The sequence below is a fragment of the Molothrus aeneus genome, chromosome 5 (assembly GCF_037042795.1).
Source record: "Molothrus aeneus isolate 106 chromosome 5, BPBGC_Maene_1.0, whole genome shotgun sequence".
Classification (NCBI taxonomy): Eukaryota; Metazoa; Chordata; class Aves; order Passeriformes; family Icteridae; genus Molothrus; species Molothrus aeneus.
The window spans coordinates 35,128,070-35,147,089 of NC_089650.1; the positions used below are offsets into that span (position 1 = coordinate 35,128,070).

At 44.7% G+C, this 19,020-nt stretch overlaps 2 protein-coding genes across 2 annotated transcripts; one reads left to right on the forward strand and one right to left on the reverse strand.

Annotated features, from left to right (window-relative positions):
- Positions 1 to 4,498: 4,498 nt before the first annotated feature.
- On the reverse strand, positions 4,499 to 13,596 carry LOC136556820 (cathepsin E-like). The gene is made up of 9 exons (XM_066550218.1): positions 13,529 to 13,596; positions 13,182 to 13,359; positions 10,469 to 10,586; positions 9,842 to 9,960; positions 9,179 to 9,378; positions 8,389 to 8,511; positions 7,299 to 7,443; positions 4,764 to 4,862; positions 4,499 to 4,678 (listed from the first exon to the last, which is right to left on the reverse strand). The coding sequence occupies exons 1-9, from the start codon at positions 13,582 to 13,584 to the stop codon at positions 4,499 to 4,501; spliced, it is 1,218 nt and encodes a 405-aa protein (XP_066406315.1). The 5' UTR covers positions 13,585 to 13,596.
- A 4,558-nt stretch (positions 13,597 to 18,154) lies between these two features.
- LRRC10 (leucine rich repeat containing 10) lies at positions 18,155 to 18,991 on the forward strand. The gene has a single exon (XM_066550890.1). It carries the CDS (start codon positions 18,155 to 18,157, stop codon positions 18,989 to 18,991), a length of 837 nt encoding a protein of 278 aa, XP_066406987.1.
- The last annotated feature ends 29 nt before the right edge of the window (positions 18,992 to 19,020 follow it).

The window sequence follows — 19,020 nt, forward strand, 5'->3', positions numbered from 1 at the left end:
AGCTCTCAGCCATGTTCACAAAAGTGCAGTCTGGAGCGTGTTGCCAACATTATCCCATCAGTGAGTAGAGGATAGACAAAGGAGAGACAAGGTAGCTCAGGGACTGAAAGGACGGGGTGGGGGGGGGGACCAAAAGTTGTGAGTCTGCAACAACCAGCAAAAGCAGAATGGACTGCATGGACAGCAAGTCCATCAGCTCTCTTGGTCAGAAGGCTGCACTTCAAAAAACAAACCAGCCTCTCTGCCATAGTAACTGGTAACACCAGTGGCTCCTGGGAGACTTTAGGACTCACTGGACCTGGGAAGGGAATGAAAAGACCTGCCTTCTCCTGCTCCTACAGCCAACAGCTTAGGTGAGGAACCCTTCTAGCTGATATCACATACAGCAGCACCCGATCTCATCTGGGTGGGCTTTGAACAAAAATCAACTGCCCTCCCCACTTGTTCTTCTTCCAGCTTTATTTAAGCCTGGAAATTGGCTCCTGCTGCTGTTTGTTAGGCACAGTCTGAGCAGAGCCACAGTCTCAAACCCTCCAAAGACACTAGACAACAACACGTTTGTTTGTCCCATCAGTTCAGGAAGCAGAGGACACCTGGCCCAAGGAAGCACTGTTTAAACTCATATTATGTGAATTCCAGTTATGCAGGAAAGCCAAGCACAGATTTGCCAGGCACCTATGGAAGGACTTCTTCACACCATGGGATGAGGTGACACTGGTGTCTGACAGCAGCTTATTGAAATTTGATCACAGTTTGGAGTCAGGCGTTCTGGTGCAACCTCACACTTGCCACTCCACAAGTCTTCAGGCAATTCAGGTTGCTATGTTTAGGTTTGACCAACAAAATGAGAAACTCTGTGGAGTGAAATTATACAGAAATAAACAGCACCTTAGCCTAGCAGTCCAATTTTCTGAATGGCCCTTATGCAACTTGTGGAAGCATTCCCTTTTTCCTCCTGATTCCCTCCTTCTTGTAGCTGAAGCCACACTTTTCAATTCAGTGTTTCTCAATGTAATTGCCTCTGCAACTGTCAAGGAACTTAATTTACCAATGTGCTTAAATAATAATAAATGGCTAACTTTAAGTACAAACAATACATTTTAAGGACAGCCAGACAGCTCCAGTCACACAGCCAGAAACAAAGTAAAAGTAATTGCTGCTCTCCTCTATAGCACTTTTGTCAGAAGAGCAGTACAAGTTTCTGGGGAGTTTGGCCAGACATGTATAAGAAGGGTTTTCAGCAGCTGTGAAGGAAGCCTGGCCCACAATCTAGCTCTCTCCTCACAGTACATCAGCTTGAGGAGCTGTGCTTCATGCTGTACGGGAACTTAAGCCAGAAATTATAGATGACTCTCAAGTGTCCACCACAAATCTGCACTGAGAGTCCTGTCCCACCTTACCTGCTCCCTCCAATCCTTCACCCAGCTTCCACCAGGGCTTAAGGTATTGGACCAAAATGCTCTTTGTCCCCAACCCAGACATCAGCTTGTTTCATCCCAGCACTGCTAAGCATGAAAAGCCTTCCCAGCTTCTCGTCATCGAGCTCTGCTCATCTTCTTCTCAGCCTGGCTGCTGCCCAGGAGGCACACTGCTGCTTTCCACCAGAACATCATACATCTAATCAGGAATGATTTTGCTACCTCTCCCACTCGCTCTGCCAGCACTCCCCGGCCCTGCAACAGTGTTCATTATTTGATGGAGGATGAGGGTGCCACACAGCAGCCATTAGGTAGATAAGAGCTTAATTAGGAATTACAGCTCTGAAGTCCTGCAATGCGATCTATAATACACAACACAGCTGGCCCAGTGGGCCAGCTCCAGGTTAGCTACAGCATTCTGTTCATTGCTTCTAAAGAAGCAATGCTAGCGCTGGGATGAGTTACCAGAAAAATTTCCTCTTGTCATTTAGCCTGTTATCTCACTTTGGCAAACATCAGTGTACTCTGATTTGTATTAAATTGTCTTTTGGGATTATGTGCTCTCTTACACACTTCTCTCAGTAAGCTGTTTGCCTTAGCATGGTAAATGGAGTATTTTGGCAAACCCAACAAACTGCAATCCATGTTCACAGGTATTAGCAATCCTGAATTATTGCATGAATAAAGGCACTTTGAGACACACCATCGTCCTGGTTTTACTGAACTCTCAAGAAGCAGTTCTGGCAAGGGTTTGACCTAACATGCAAATCAACTTGATGTCTACCAGGAACAGCAAGGCACAGAAGCTGGCAAAGTTGGACAAGGATAGAACAGGGCCAGGATAGATGAGTAGGTCAGGGCAACAGTTGGCTCCAATCAGATGGTGTTAATCTTGAGTAAGATCAGATATATCAGAACAAAGAGAGGACTAGCCCCTGTACATGCTGCCTGTCTTTCCACCTGTTTCTAGGATGTGTTCCCACTCTGTGCTGGAATTCATAGAGCCAAGATGGGACTGACTGTCTGTGGGGACATGTCCCAACAACCTGAAAATCTTCTGCTGTAAATAACAGATCTCTAACTCTGACCACAAACTCATATTTATGGAACACATACATAGTGTATGTATAATGGAAATGTACCAGAGTGTTAAGTATGCTGCGTAGTAGACAAAACAAAAATACCCTGCTGCTGTTAAATGGGGGATGGGGCTTTATAGATGTTTGTTTGTCTTGGCTCATGACCAAACAAATGACATTTTCTAGACAAATAAGATAGCTTGTGGTCAATCCACTGTTTAAGAGTGACATGGACAAAGGGGAATCAAGGCAAGATTGGCCTGAAATACAGGGTAACTTCACACAGCTCAGTCTCATCTGCAGAAAGAGACAGCTGGCAGCAGAGTCTCTTTTGCTGGAGGTTGATAGCCTGGATGCCAAATGTGTAACACAATGTGGCTGCAAATAGAGAGTCATGAAAACAGGCACCGGGGAGAAAGATTATTTCATATTAGAAGGCAAGATCAGTATTTAGAGATACCTGCAGGAAAACCATCCTGGTTTTGTAATACTTACTGAGTCTTACAACTGAAAACTTAAAATCTAAGGGGCTGTGATACCACCAAGGCCAACAACTGATATTGGTTTTGGTCTGTGCCAGGCACATCCAGACAGACAGCAGCAGCAAGTGCCTGGTGGCCACCAACTTCTGTTCCAGGGGCCACCATGGGGCCAGTCTCCACCTGCCCATGGCTCTGCCCTGCTGGGAAGGTGTGGGATCTCAGCACATCGTTCCCGATGTCCAGAGATGCCAGGAGAACCCTTGGGGGTCTGCCAAACCCGACAGGAAGGTGCCCCGTGCCCATGGCTGGGACTGCAGACATTTGCAGGCTTTAGGAAGATAGAAGCAGCCCCAACATGCCAACACACTTTTTATCCTCCAGGACAGAGAGCAATCTGAATTTTCAATTGTTGTTCCACCCTCAACTCCCCTTCCTCCCAGCACTGGAACCACTGTATAGAAACATAAAATGTAACTGTAAAAGCACTAAGGTAAAGCAGATTTTGTTTGGTCAAGTTTTATTCATGTGTATGGGGGCAGTATCAGCTTTAGCAATCCAAACAAACAAATGGGTAGAATTCAGGTGAATCTTTTGCCAAATCAGCGCAGCTACCTGTGGCTGTTCCATCTGAAACTCCTGCCACTGCTGACAAGAAGTGGCTGAGCAAGGGGCAGTAGATATGTAGTGCTGGTGAGTGGGTCCCATAACTCATCTGAGGGGGAGGAACACTGGTATCCCTTTGCACGGGCTGCACTCTGGGTTTCTAATGTGAATGGATGCTGCTCCAGCTGCTCACACTGCCCAGGGGGAGAGGAGTCAGGCACTAAATGCAGCATCTGACCTAAGGCACAGACATCAAATGCCGAGACCCAAAAAAGGAGAATTATCAAGGTATTATGAATCCCAGGGAAAAAACAGGTCTGAGAGGTGGCATAAGGAGCAGGAAATTGTGCAAGGAACAGTAGTTGAAATTAGTGGTGATGCCACACAGGCATCACAAATTCCCTTTTATATAAGCTGGTTGGAGCAAGCTAATTTAAAGAGAATTTCCGTGGCACTCAGGAAATAAAGTTGAACAAAACCCAAACCATGGAAAATAATGATGGAAAGGAAAGCTGTAGGAAATGAGGTGGAAACTAGCACACAAGAAGAAAAAAGGTAGCCAGACCAGGCACGATTAGGATTAGTTTTCCCCACACACAGCTGCTGTCTTTTCAGCCTGGCACAGTTCAGCATTGTTATTCTTCCTGATCTTTTGCAAATCTGAGTGCTGACCGGCTCTGCTGCTTTATCCTGAGAGCTGTAGTGTCCATGAGTTACTCAGGAAAAATTGTTTCACCGATGTAAACATATAGATATTTAACCACACTATATCATCTGGGACAAGGATCACTGCAAAGTCCTTAAAACTTAGAGAGGAACAACACAATGTGCATTTAGGTCCAGAGTTGCAGTAAAACTCTTCTTCACACATGTGTTGAAGATCATTACATTAAGACAGAATAAATGCTATTACAGCTCAGTAGTAATCCTTTCTGTGAACAGCTTTTGCAAATCCCACTCTGTCATTCCCACGGTCAAAAATACAGTAAAATGCAGACATGAAGACATCTCCTAAAATCCAGAGTGAGCCCGTGCGAGTGGGGATGTCGAGAGACTGAAAGCCACTCATGCAGAAGGTTTGGTCATCAATAGACTCCTGGAAGGGAAAGCACATGTGCCTGCAGCAGCCTGCTCCATGCCCAGCTCAGGGAGAGAGGAGCAGGGAAGCTGCTGACACTCACCTTTATGATGTACTGCTCTGCTGCCAGCCTGTACTCATGGTGTCCGATCGTGAAGCTTATGTGAGGCAAGCTCGACAGTCTTCTGCAGTCTACAAGAAACTGGAAACAATGCACGGACTGAGATGGGATTGCTTTGTCTTTCTTCAAGTACTGCTCTTGGATTCAAGGCTTTTGGAGTAGGTAATAGTGAATTTACTACAGAGAAACAGCATTAGGCTGGCTTACAGCCTAACAGTGCCCTCCAGCTTTCATGTACTCAGTCAAACCAGCCCAGCAGCCCAGACCCACTGCACCCTAGGGACCCTGGGCTGATGCAAATCCTTGCAAGTCCCAAGAGAGAGGAGGTGAAGGGGCTCTGATATCCTCCCTGTGCAACTCAAAGGCAAAACTAAGTGTGTGAGCCCCAGCCAGCCTACATCAGCAAGGTCTGCTGAGCAAAAGTTCTCCAATGCTCTGGCCTTGACAGGGCACAGGGAGTTGCTCAAGCCACAGAGGGAGCACCCTATGGGTGCAGTTCACCCCAGGTCCTCCCATATACCATCACTTTAGGGGGAAAAAAAGATAGTGAGGAACACAGCACTTTGTGCTTATACTTTGCCCTGGAGTGGGATTTAAAGAGTAGAAGGACTAAACTCTGGCATGATCATTAATGTACATAAGTAACATATTCAGTTACAGTAACGGAGAAGATAATTTCCTGGCCTTTCTAGTTATTTCATGAAAAAAATGGTGTGGGAAACAAAACTATAGAATACTCCAAGTCCCAGAGGAACCTTTGCTGTAAACTGTAGTGGTTTAAGTCATTTTTTAGAGGCTTTTTAGAAGGAAAAATCTGCTTTTTGCTGTTTTTCAATCTATTTTATGAAAACATAACCCTACATCTTGTGCACACTTACCAAGTGTCATACCATTAGAACAAAACAAATCATGGGACAAGGGTACAAAAAGCCAGTAAAATGATTTATAGGATACAAGAAGCAAGACATAATTCTTTTACATAGCTATTACAGAATAGTACATCCAGAACAAATCAATCCTTGCTGAAAAGAGGTAGAAGTTCTGGTAAAACCCAGGATGGATACACTCACTTTTACTGGGATAAATTTGAGTCAATATATGTAGTCTGTCTGTGATTGCTAAAAATCTGTCACAGAAACTCCTATTTTCAGGATGCTTTTTTGCGAAATCTGAGATACCAGATGAATGTTCTTAGGTCAGCACTGGTGTATATATGAACCTACACAGCAATGACCCATTCCTTGTTTGTATTAGGCTAGTACATTGTACATTGGAAATACATATTTTATCTGTGTTCATTAGCATGAACCATTATAAAATCAACTTGTTATCAGAGCATACTCTTTGGCATGTATCTAAAAAGTTGAACAAAATCAAGATTAAAGGTTCGATTGAGAAAGAATCAGGAGCCTCAGGAACTACACAGAGGTCACTGCAAGTCCTCCTCTTAAAAATGAAAGTGAATTAAGAGTCCACTTTAGTCTGCTCTATGTCCAGTGCACTGGGCACTTGCAATACTCTTAATTTTCTTCCAAGAGTAGCTTTGGGTCTGGATCAAGACAAACTGAGATTAGCTCAGTTGGTTAGAACATGGTGCTAATAACACCAAGGCTGTGGGTTTCATCCCTGTACAGGCCATTCCTGAGAGATGGACTTGATGATCCTCGTGGGTCCCTTCCAATTCAGAATATTCTGTGAAATGCAAAGTTAACAAAAGCCACACAGGGTTTGTTAACAAAGTTAACAAAAACTCAGCTTTGCTTGAGCACTGGAGCTGTGGCAATGTGCTGGTGACCTGTGGGAATCTGTGGGAGTCAGCCAAGGGCCAGCAATAGGCATGGTAAAATAAACTGGGTGTAAAATAAACTGCTCTTTCCCTGGAGGCAGGACAGGAAGGAGTGGGGAGGAGTGTCAGCAAGGGAGATGCAGGAGGCAGCAGCAGGCAAGAAAGGAAAACCAGGAAAGGGTCAGTGGGGTAAGGTTCACGAGGAAGAGTAAGAGCCAGCAAGCCTTGTCCTGTACCCTGCAAATAGCCAGCATTGTGAGTGCCACTGATGTGCATCCCTCCCAGGAGCTCTGGCATGACACCAACTGCTGACAGTGAGGGGCCCTGTCAGTGAAGCCACTGTGGGGCTGTCATTAAAATACCATTCCTGACATGGCTGGCCATCAGCACCAAATCCCTCCTGGCTTGGGAGAGCCAACAGCTAGAGCTGGGGACTCAAAAAGACTCCGAGCTTCCAAAAGAAAATTATCTCTCATGCAGAGTACAGATCCATTCCTCAGTTCCCATTATTTCCTTACACACCAGTATAGAAGATGAAGTGAACATTTAGGAAAAGGACTGGGACAAGGCATATAGGTCAAAAGCAGCTTGGCTCAGAGCTCAGTGCTGTCTTGGAAACAAGGCTTCCACTGGCACCTGTCTAAGCCATCATTTCTGTTATTTTTCAACCCTTTGCATCATATACCAGTTTCTCTTCCTCTCTAGCTGTTTTCTGGCTGCACAGTTTTTACCTCTCCAGTATTTGATGGGCTTGCCCCAATATATGCCTGCAATCGCCTGATTTGTGAAGAGGGGCCGGTGATAAGAGAAGTGCCTGAGTCAACGATGGCTTCGCAGCCATGGGAGCAAAATGCCACCCGGCCCTGGATCTTTATACTGCAAATGAAAAAAGAAAAAAAAGCAGCTTTAAGCAAATGGCATATACACTGTGACTGAAACACTGTATTATTGCCAGCTAAAGCATCAGAGTACTGACTGAAGTTAATCCCAGAGAACAAGTGACAGGACAAGAGGAAATGGCCTCAAGTTGCACCACGGTAGATTTAGACTTGATATTAGTAAAAATTTCTTCACAGAAAGCGTTGTGAAGTGTTGGAACAGGCTGCCCAGGAAAGAGGTAGGGTCACCATCTTTGGAAGTGTTCAAAAGATGTGTGAATGTGGCTCTGGAGGACATGGTTTAGTGATGTACTTGGTAGTGGTGCTGGATTGACAGTTGTACTCAATGATCTTAAAGATCTTTTCCAATCCTAATGATTCTGTGTTTCTATGATTAAAACTAGCTGCCAAGCTTTGCTAAAGACAAGAATATCTGTGGACCCACTTTTCTCTCTTGAGACTCCTACAACTCTAATCATGTGCTTCCTGCTGATGAATTTGTCCTCACCCCCAGGTATGTGTTCTCATCAATTTAGGCAGAGTGCTAGAGGTGGGACAAAGGAACACAGGCTACTTTGACCAAAGTTAGCAGGACAGATGAAAGCAGGACCCAGAGCTGGATTCTATTCCTGGGTGCCTTAACCTCTTAACTGAACAGTCCACCAAGACTCATCTTGACCACTGGTGTATCATATTAAAACATACTAACATGCTCTCCCAGATACCAGCCACCCAGGTCACAGTGGATTTACAGAACTAACAAATCCCAATCTCATCCTGGTGAACCCCTCTTTGAGGGGCTAGAATACTGCAGCTGAGCCCTCCTGCTCCTGTGCCACCAGGTGTTTCTTTCTCTGGGGGTTTAGCTAGGGAGGTGAATTTCACCAGGTTTTTTAAACATACATACATACATACATACATACATACATACATACATACATACTTGTTCATGTGTATTTGCCAGTAGCTTTTCTCAGTGACTGGGACCCAGTGGATTGAACCTTTGTAGAGAGAATGGTCTATCCCCCCCAGAATCAACTCACCGCCGTTCTCGGTGTCGTCTCCTCTGAAAGCAGAAAACAGGTTAACACAGGCATGGGAGCGTGCCAGTATGCACAATGAGATTACACTTAAAAAGCAAAAGTCAAATCACAGCCCTTTCTTAATTCAGATATGGATGGCTGAAAGGGATTACTACTAAATTATCACTGTATGTGCTCCAACTCATACCCTCCAAACAAACTCTGAGAAGACTCTATGTTGACACCAAGGTAGGCATGGGGAGCAAGCTGAGCCAGTTGCTACTCTCAGCTCAGAGGAAACACTAAAGAAATAGATGGAGTTGCAGCTGGGTCCAGATTATGGAACAGTATTTTTCTGAAATGTGGCTACTTGGGTGTAGCACAGCACTTCTGCTCATCCGCATGGGCCAGAGGGAAACCTCTGGCAACTGACATGGTGAGTCTGAGCTGGGAACTTTTCTTTTATTTATGACCCGCTCCAACAAGAATAAATCTCTGTCCAAAAAGTCATGGTCCTCTCCATAACATTTTTTTTTCTTTTCATGCTATAATTTTCAATGTCAAATTGAAAACAAAGAAACAACACAAAGAATCAAAAAAATGGGGGGAATGTCTTTCTAGGGTTGAAGCTTTATACAGATGCACAGCTGTTTCTATCAACAGTTAAAATAGATTTACTTCTTTTTTAGCAGTGTTATTTTAAAGACAGACCTTTTCAGATAGAAAGAGAAGACTGGCTCCTCTACCAGCTGCTGGTTCATGATGCTGTCAAACACAGGCAGAGCATTGCCCACTGCTAAGGAGGGGTAGCCTAAGCCCAGTACACCATCAAAGTGGGCAAGGACAAAAGTTGTTCCTGGTTCAAACACTGACTCGCCAAAGTCCTGTCCCTTGATGGAGATGTTACTTATCTGTTTGGTAAAAAAAAAAAGAGACAACCACCATCAACCAAGCAAAGAACAACCAGAACTGAAAGTAATGACACCACCAATAACAAGAAATTAGCCATATTTCTGATCCATATCAATGCATTCATTCAATTTATAAAACCTGGCTATCTTTGTGTGACTTGCATCAACATAGCACGTGCCCATTTGGCAGGTAGGCAGCACTGATTCCTTAGAATGCCTTAATTATGTGGCTGCTTCTTCATTAGCCCAGAAGAGGATCCAAGAAGACAAGTAGAAATGAAAAATAAAATGTGATGCATTTGTGTTGGTAGTCCAAAGCTGAAGCAGAGCCCACACCTCTCAGCTTGGTGGGACCTGACCCTGCCCTTGCCTAAACCAGGGAAGGTTTTCCAGGGCAAGGAAACTGAAGTGCCCTGCAAACAGCTGATCTGGAGGCTGACAGCCATTTTTGGGGGACACTCACCTGCAGTGTGTCTTTGCCAGCAATGCCCAGAAGCTGTCCTGAGCCGTACTGCAGAGAGAAGGCTTCCCCTCCATGCTCATATGAATCTGACTTGAAGGACTTAAATTTTTGGTGCACCCCTACACAAAAAAAATATGACACTTCTACACTGAGGGGAGGTCCTGGCAACCCACCCACTTCCCAATGCAGAACAAGATGAGATGTAGGAAAACGAGATTTTTGCTTCTCTCAAGAGAAAAGTGCTGAAGAAGTACTGCAGGCACCTCAGTTCCCCTGCAGACATCCCAGTTTTTCTGTACCCGAGAGGTAATTTTGCATTTTAGAGAAAAATTAGAACAGAAATGGGCATTTCCTCCTTTGTTGGCAGGTCTCCCAGGTCTATTTTCACACCTTTTACACCATGATGGGTGCAGAGGGACTCTGGGCAGTTGCAGCCGGTGCCTGCCCTGGCTGCAGAGTGCCATGAGGGACAGAGGAGCAAACTGGGGAGAGGAGAGCAGCCCTGAGGGATGCTCCAAACCCTCTCCTTGCAGATCCCAGCTGCAGGCAAGCATTTGGGAAAGGAGAACTGGGCAAGGTCTCTGCAGCCAAGCCAAGAGAAGCACCAAGGAGAGCACCATTTCTTACGGCAGGCCTCGCTGATGCAGTAGGCGGATGGGACCCAAAAGTTGGAGGAGCCGGTGTCGAAGACGACGGTGAAGCTCTGTGGCGGTGTCCCCACGCTCACCACCCCGTAGTACTGAGCCTGCGGGAGGAATGAGGCCCTCAGCCCCGGCAGCCTCCAGCCGGCTGCTCTGAGGAAGAGCCGGGATCGGGAGCATCCCACAGCGCTCCCTCAGGGCCTTCTGTGCAATTGCATTTAAACGGGAAGGCACGGCACACCGAACGTGTCTGGAGCGTGACGGAGTCATTCTCCTCTTAGCCCTCACCGCAACCGCCTTCGTAGGATATGTCCTACCATGAGGCCAAATGTCATTCTGAGGAGCTACAGTAATCACAAACCTATTCTCAGCAATCCCCTACACTGGACAAACACTAGTCGAATGAGCCTGAGGTGGATTCTCTGTTGATAACCCCACACTAACTCGATTCTTTGCCCTTCACTTCCTCCTCCCATTCGTCATCGCAGGCCTCACACTCGTCCATCTCACCTTCCTCCACGAAACGGGATTAAACAACCACTAGGCATCCCCTCAGACTGCCACAAAATCCTGGCAGATCCTAGGGGGTCGAATCTGCATTCGTATGGGGATAGTTTTTCTGAGCCGGGGGTTATTTGGGCGAGTCAAAAGTTTAGTGCAGTTAAGAGGATGCTTAGGGTTAGTGATAGGGCCAGTATGAATAGGATTATGTTTATTACTCTCCTCTGGGTTTAAAGCAGATTCTAAGGATTGGAAGTCAATTGTAATTAGTATACTAGAAGAGTAAGATCCTCATCAGTAGATAGAAATGTAGAGGAGTAATCACATGACATCTACGAAGTGGCTTCGAGCAGCAGGTTTTACTGCAGCTGAATGAAAAACGTGCGGCATTTGTAAAGCCTTTTAAGCAAATATTCAGCTGGGTTCCCTATGGAGTCAACAAACCCTCTTGCACTGGCTTCAGAGGTGACAACGTCGCCCTCAAGATGAAACTCTCACATGACCACACAGACTTTCAGGCTGTTCCTTGCTGATGTCAATAAGAAAACAGTGTTGCAAAGTCAGGACGGCCTGCCCCTGCCAGCTTCAGAGGGCTCTGACCAGGGGCACAAACACTGTCTTATGTGGCTGCCCTTTTTCCTTGTAATTAGCAGCTATTCTAGCAAGTCAAAAACTATTGTGTTGCACAAACTGCTCCTGATGTACTGGACAAAGTTCATCCAGCAGATGAAGAAACCACTGACCATCCCTGGATACCAATTGAGACTGAGATAATCTGTGAACACGTGAATGCTGGAGTGAAGTGCTTATCCACATCCCGAATACAAGTGTCTGAGTGCTCCTATCTGGCCCTGGAAGAGCATTTCAGCATTAAGAGACCTATTTTTAGGAAGAGGCATTTCTGGAATTCAACCACAGATAGAAAAGCAATAGCTAGTGCCAAACTTTTTTCAGCAATACAAGTATTTGAATATGTACTTCAAGTGCACACTTGTTAATTAATAAACTGACGTTTCTGACCCCAGAATAAGCAGTCTGAATGAGACAATCTTGAAAGGGCAAGCAAGCATGCCATTTAAGAGAATATCCAACTATACAGTAGGATTCTATTTCTTCCTGCATTAAACAAACCTAAGTGATGTTCATTAAAAGAAAACAAAAACAAAACTAAAACACATACAACCAAAAATCCCACATACACACTGCAATAAAACCGTTCCTGGTGCTACCTGAATATGCTGGGGAAGTGGGTTTTGCTTTGTTGTTTTGAGATTTTCATTTATCCCTCTTTGAAATAAGCTTTACAGCAGGTTGAAGTGTTTCAGTGTCCTTTGTTCTTCTTCACATACTTATTTCTTTATGGCCCTCAAGTGTCAGTAAGATCTTGCTGAATGAATTTGGCCTTCCCTTCGATTCCATTTCCTGTTCAGGTGAAGACTTCACAACATTTCTGCAGCTTAGTTTCCCTTCAGATAAGCATAGCAGAAAAACCAAATAAAACAGAAAACAGAGACCATCCAAATGGACAAAATTCTAAAACCAGGAAAGGCAGCTTACAAAATGGTAGACCTGCTGACTTGCCTGTCTGAGATCCAGAGAAATTAATATTTTTTCCTTTTTCAGTTTAGATGGTAAATCCTCCCAGGTCAGTCTCCAATATTTAATACATATTAAACTCCAGAGATAAAAGCAGAAAAATAAAAAACTCTACTTAAGTCTTTATCATCACTGATTTGTGATTCCATCTGATCAAATAAATGAGATTTGAGGGATTTTTTTAAACCACAGAAGCATCCAAGAGTCTGGTAAATAGAACATGACTAAATGAAGCAATCAGATTCTGCTGTGAAAAACCCTGTAGTTGTCCAAGACTGATACAGGCAAACCTCCCATATTTCTTTGGGGACCCAACCAAGTCCACTACAGATCTGTACAAAAGTAAAACTTGTCACAGGACTACCACTGCTACTCTACATCAGCTTTCTACTCAGGTCCCATGCTATCCTAGATCTAGACATGCTTTATTTTGCAGATTGCAACCTGTTTTTTTATGATCTAATATTTATAGCATAAAGCAACAAGACACCACAAGCTCTATAATTTCATTGACAGACTAGATTTGAAATGTGCTGGGAAAAGAACCCTGCCTCCAGTAGAATGATGAGTCCTAATGATTGCATTACCAAAACTGTACTTACATTCATGTAATCATACAGCCTTTCTGAAGCAGTTCCTACTGATAAAGCAATATCTGCTGGGAAACAATGCAGATACCTCCGCGCAAAAACATCAGGGTGGTGATTCCTCCAAAATTCCTCTAATTCTCCCTTTTCCTTCAGCTGTTTCTTGATAGATTTGAATCGAATCAAAGGGATTCTATGCAAATAAAATAAACACACAAAAAAACCTGATCATCCTTTCTAGAACTGTCATATACTCCATCTATTTAAAAAAAAGGTTTCTTTTTTGAGTCCTCAAGTAGCAACAAGCACAGGTCACCCATGAAGCCAGCTGTGTGGCAGTGAAGGCAGAGGAGTTTTCTTACCGTTCCACAGCCACGATGAGCGGGATGTAAACCACTGCCAACAGTATTGCCCTCATGGCTCCAAGAGGTTCAGAGTCTAATGACACTCCTTTGCTCACAAGTCCCTTTTTTATGGCCTCCTGTCAGCTGAGGGCTGCTCGCCAGGTCAATCAATCGCAGGAGGTCAGTGCTTTGGCAGAAAACTGATTAATTTACCCTCAGACTGGTTTGTGCAAATAGTGATGTCCAGTGGAGCTACTCAAATAACCAGGGCACAGTCTAGACCAAACAGACATTTAACCAACAATCCTTAATGTCTTTTACATAAATATAATTCATGAGTTGAGCTTGGCTCCTGCTAGAATGAGAAAGAGGAAGCTGTCCAAGCACTTACTGCTTTTCAAGCTTGCTTTAGTGAGATGTTGCTCAGAAGTGCTCAATGCAGAGAAAGAGGACATAATATACATCCATTTCCCTTCTGCAGGAGACATTTCAGCAGGGCTGAGAAGACATTTGGTGCGCTTGTGACAAGTCACCTCCTAACTGCTGAAGTTTAATTCCCGATCTGGGAGAGAGTTCCAGTCTAAACATAAATGTGACTGCCATGCCATAAAATGGATCTTCAAAGTAAAAAACACAACAGTACAATACTGCAACATACAGTAAAAACCAGCAATAATTTTGCACACATTTCAGCAAGACATTTGGAAGAGCTCTCTTGGATTTATTTTCGGGCAAGTTTCCTGGGGTTAGTGGCTCCCACCCCTGCAGGTGGGTTCAAGTCTAGCCTGCAGAGAAACAATGGTGTCAAAAAGAGGCTGATTTGGCAGAGCACAACCCCCAGCCTGTCAGCTGCCCAGGAGGAAGCAGAGCACTGAGTCTGCAGTTTACTTGCAAGACTTTTTGAATCTTTCCACTGCAGAAGAAAGAGCAGTAAGCAGCCACATATACAGCCTAGCATATACTAAAGCTAACTTTGAATAATCAGCCATTTTTGTTCAAAAGGCTATGGTAGGATGCTGGGAAAAGAGAAACCACTTTTTTTTTTCTTCACAACACACCATGTATTTAAAATAAACTGCTCACTATGCAAAGGTGAACTGGGACTAAGGAATTCTCTCAAAAGAGAGCAGATGTGCAACAGCGCAGCAAGGAGTGAATGTCAAAGGACACAGAGGAGGCAGGAGTTGTCATCTTCTGCTCCAGCAGCAATGTCAAGAAAAAACAGCAGAAAAACCCAATCACACAGCATTTGTGAGCCAAGAAGGGGTCTAAATGCCCATCACAGACTTCAAATAAATACAAAGGAAACAAAAAAAAATTGCTCCTTTAAGTCATTTCCCTTGCTATGTCAGACTGATTGAGTATGGGTATGAGAGCCTTAAAATCAATAAGTTTAGAGCTCTATTTATTAGTTGCCCCAGATTTTGAAATACAGTTTGCTTTTTCCAACATACCTCCAAAATTGTAAGGACTAAAAAATCACAGCAAAGGCTGAGCCTGGTCATCACACAGCTGCAGGCAGAGCTTTGGAACTGAAAAAGCACCAGCATCTCTATTATAATATCTTGTTTCAAAAAATAATAGAATCTCAAAAATGCATCTTTTCTGTTGATTTCTATTTTATTTTAATTTTTTTTCAATTATCTATCTCTGAGTAATATTCCCCATTTCTCCTGAACTCAGAGGTTTTACACAAGTTATCAGCAAATGATCACATTTTCTGCCCCACAGTCATCCCAGCCACTGAGCTGCAAGAGCTGGGTGCTGGAAATGGGAATGGTGAGCAAAGATTTGTGAAATCTAGAAAGAAAAGGCATTTCTCAAGGAGCCCCCACCTGTCACTTGATGCACAGCAGAGCAGATGTCATGCCCTTGGGTAGGGCAGTGCTGCTTTGACAAGAGCAAGACAATGTCTGTGCTGAGTGCCTTTATCACTTGAACTTTTCCTCAAATGCTGCAAATGCTTCTGGGAAGTCGATAATGTTCCTGTTGGAGGGCACCACGGTGACTTTGAAGACATGAAGCTTTCAAAACACCGCCTGGGTCTACTGTGAGGACTGCCTTTGCCTTAGTGCCTCCACTGAGTGGCTGATTCTCAGAAAGAACACGATTGTTCATTTTACTGCAAGTGTAGTCCTTCATTAATCCACACACAGAGGTTATTCTTTCCCAAATTCTCTGATCTCACTCTATGTTCCAAGCAGACATTAATTTAGCTAACAGAGGTACAAAATGCAGCAACAAAAGGTCATTGTGACCTTTTTTGATAAGCTGGAATAATGATTAAACTACAGTGCAGAGGATCCCTAAGAAATAGTTATCTGCAGCTTAAAAGTTCCATTAAGGAGAAATAATTCAAGTAGAAAAAAAAAAATCCATATCCATATCTGCAGACTTAGTACTTTGCTAAGTTATTTGTCTACATATGGATTATTGAGAAAAAATATGCCTAAACTATACCATTAATATATTCTTAGCTATCCTCTTGTGTTGTTATCATTAGTAGGTTGTCTGAAAAAATTTGTCAACAAGACAAGGCTTTGCTGTGGATGTCTATTCATTATTAATTATGCCAAATGCATTTGGTTTTCCACACCTTTAGTCTATAGTGCCTTAAGGGGAGGGATGTTCGCCTTCAAAAGGTGCCATGGCTGTTTAGAAATGAAAACAAATACAACAATCTGCTGACACATTCCCCACAGTGGTCCTCTGACAGGCCACAGAGCATCAAAGCAGTAAAGAAGTGTCTAAAAGGAGATTCTCATGCAGTGCAAACTGGCTTCTTGCTTCTGGGATGGCATGCACAGCACATCCCACCAGCAGAGAGGGAACTTTCAGGCCCTCTATTCCACAGCACCACCACAGATGACTGTGCCATCATCTTTGTTCTCCAGGCTTGATGCCTTGCCCAGCTTCTCCATCTAAAACTGATTTTATGGCACTCAGGTCTCAGCACTGACTGCTCTCTGTCCTGTTGCAGAACTGCTCCCCAGGTGCCCTCTCTATTGTTCTCCTCCATACATTTCATAGCATCACTGCTGCATGGCACAGCCACTCATCTTGTGGGGAAAAGGCTCATAAACATCCTATAGCCTATACCAAATTGATAGCTAAGAGCTGCTTTACATTTGAAAGCAAGTGATAGTAGAGAGCTCTATATAACTAGATTTGACCAGAAATCCAGAGGCCACCTTAAGTGGTGCCTGTTCCTCAATTTTCTGCTTGCTCTGCCTTTCATTTTTCAAGACTATGTGGCTCTCAGCAGTCACAGATTTTGGTAGTATAGCACCTAATACCCCAAAACCAATTGCAGATTATTCAAAGAAAGTATACTCTCTAAATATGGTAAGTGTGGGAAATTACAGCAATGAGCTGTAGATATCAAAGCAAAGAGCCAGTGGAGAAAAGGCTATTTTCCCTTAAAACACTCTGCCAGCTTTCACATCCAAAGCTCATGGCAGAGCTATGGCCAACACACAGGCAGAACAACCACAGAATGGGTTGGATTGGAAGGAATCTTAAAGATCATGTAGTTCCAACCTCCCTGACATGGGTGGGGACAAATACGAGTCCCCAGGAAAGCCTGAAATAGCAGCAGCTCAACATGTCAAACTATGCAGAGGTTCCTATACATGGGAATGCTCCTAGAAATTAGAACTGAACAGCAAAATGGGTCATGATGTGACTAGAACAGTTTACACTGTCACATCTAAATAGCCATAACTTTTCAAAATCAGACTTATTTCACTCATAACAAGTGAGAATCTTGATGGAATCCATGAGAGTTTCTTGACAGGTTTTGGTACAGACACAGGAACTGCAGTAGCACAGTTGGAAAGCAGAGGGAGAACAACCTTGGCAATTTGTGATAGCATATTACACTGAGATTCAGACAAGGAGTAAAACAATGTAATGAAAAAGGCCCTACACAATCAAGAGTGCCAGAGGCTATAATAAATACCATTAAATTAGGAACATAAAGAGTAGAACCACTCAAGATAGCAGTTTGCCAAGTATTTGTGTTAAAGCTTTAAGATAAGTACTGGGGTGGCAAATTACACTCTGAAATCCATGTATTTGGCGCCTTTCAAAATACATCCCTGAAAGTGCCACTCATCTGGAAAGTCAGTCAAGTCTCGACAGGTATTTTAAACAACAATTTGATTATATCTGACATTTCTGCTGAAAGTTTCATGGAAGTTAAATATCTAAGCTTAAAACTTCAGTCTGCTGTGGTGTTTACTTTCCCAAGCCCATCCTTGCTGCCTGCATTGGCTACACAGACAGCACAGCTGCAGCAAGAAGTGAGGGGCTGGGGCATTGGCGTGACCCTAATTTTGTCTGGGGCAAAATCAGAGAACATTTACAGTGTGCAAGAGGAGGAAAGAAGGAATGCTTTCAGGGGGAGGGCGAGCATGTGGGAGTGTGGGTGAGAGAGGGAGACCTGGGCCCTGAGTCGTCCTGTCTATAATCCCCGTCACCAAACACTCAGTCAGTTATCAGAAGCATTTCAGAGCCCTTGAGATTAATGGCTGGTGCCATGTAAACAGAGCCTTATATTGGGAAGAACGAGTTACCAACAAGCCAGTGTGCACCAGGAGACCAAGGCAGCCTCCTGTCCCTCACAGTCCCAGCCATCCCGAGATGGGCAACAGTTTGAAAGCCATACTTGCTTTTGTGCCCTCTAACAAGTGCCAGAAGTACCTCCTAGAAGACCTAGAAGAGATGCCAGTGGATAAAATGGTCGATCTGAGTGGCAGGCAGATGAGGCGGCTGCCTGTGCACATCTGCTCTTTTAGGGAATTGGTTAAGCTGTACCTGAGTGACAACAACCTGAACCATCTACCTCCCGAGCTGGAGCAGCTGCAAAACCTGCAGATCTTGGCACTGGACTTCAACAACTTCAAAGCGCTGCCTCTAGTTGTGTGCACACTGACGCAGCTGTGCATCCTCTACCTGGGCAACAACAAGCTCTGCAGCCTGCCCCTGGAGCTCCGACTCCTGCAGAACCTGAAGACGCTGTGGATCGAGTCCAACTGCCTGCAGTACCTGCCTGAGGTGGTGTGCGAGCTCAGCCTGCTCAAGACGCTGCACGCGGGCTCCAACGCCCTGCGCGGCCTCCCTCGGCAGCTGCAGGGCCTGCAGGAGCTGCGCACCATCTGGCTCTCCGGGAACCTGCTCTCCGAGTTCCCGCCCGTGCTCCTGGACATGCCCTTCCTCGAGGTGATCGACGTGGATCGCAACTCCATCCGCTTCTTCCCCAGCCTTGCTCACCTGCCTGGCCTGAAGCTGGTGATCTACGATCACAACCCCTGCAGGAATGCGCCCAAAGTGGCCAAAGGTGTGCGCAGGGTGGGCAGATGGTCAGAGGAGACCCCCGAGCCCCGCAAGCGATCGGGGGCGGTGATAGATATCACGCTGGACGAGAAGCCATTGCTACCTCCTGCCGCCAAGGCCGAGCCAGACGCCGAGCCCTGCTGACGCTCAGCTGCCCCTTCTGGCCAAGGTGG

Excerpts from the sequence above, each read along its gene's own strand:
- LRRC10 (XM_066550890.1), top strand. The coding sequence starts at position 18,155 with ATGGGCAACAGTTTGAAAGCCATACTTGCTTTTGTGCCCTCTAACAAG.
- LOC136556820 (XM_066550218.1), bottom strand. The coding sequence starts at position 13,584 with ATGAGGGCAATACTGTTGGCAGTGGTTTACATCCCGCTCATCGTGGCT. Across the intron at positions 7,444-8,388 it reads TGGCAAATACACATGAACAA|TATAAAGATCCAGGGCCGGG; the intron begins GTATGTATGTAT and ends TTTCATTTGCAG. Across the intron at positions 4,863-7,298 it reads GCCCATCAAATACTGGAGAG|TTTCTTGTAGACTGCAGAAG; the intron begins GTAAAAACTGTG and ends CATTGTTTCCAG.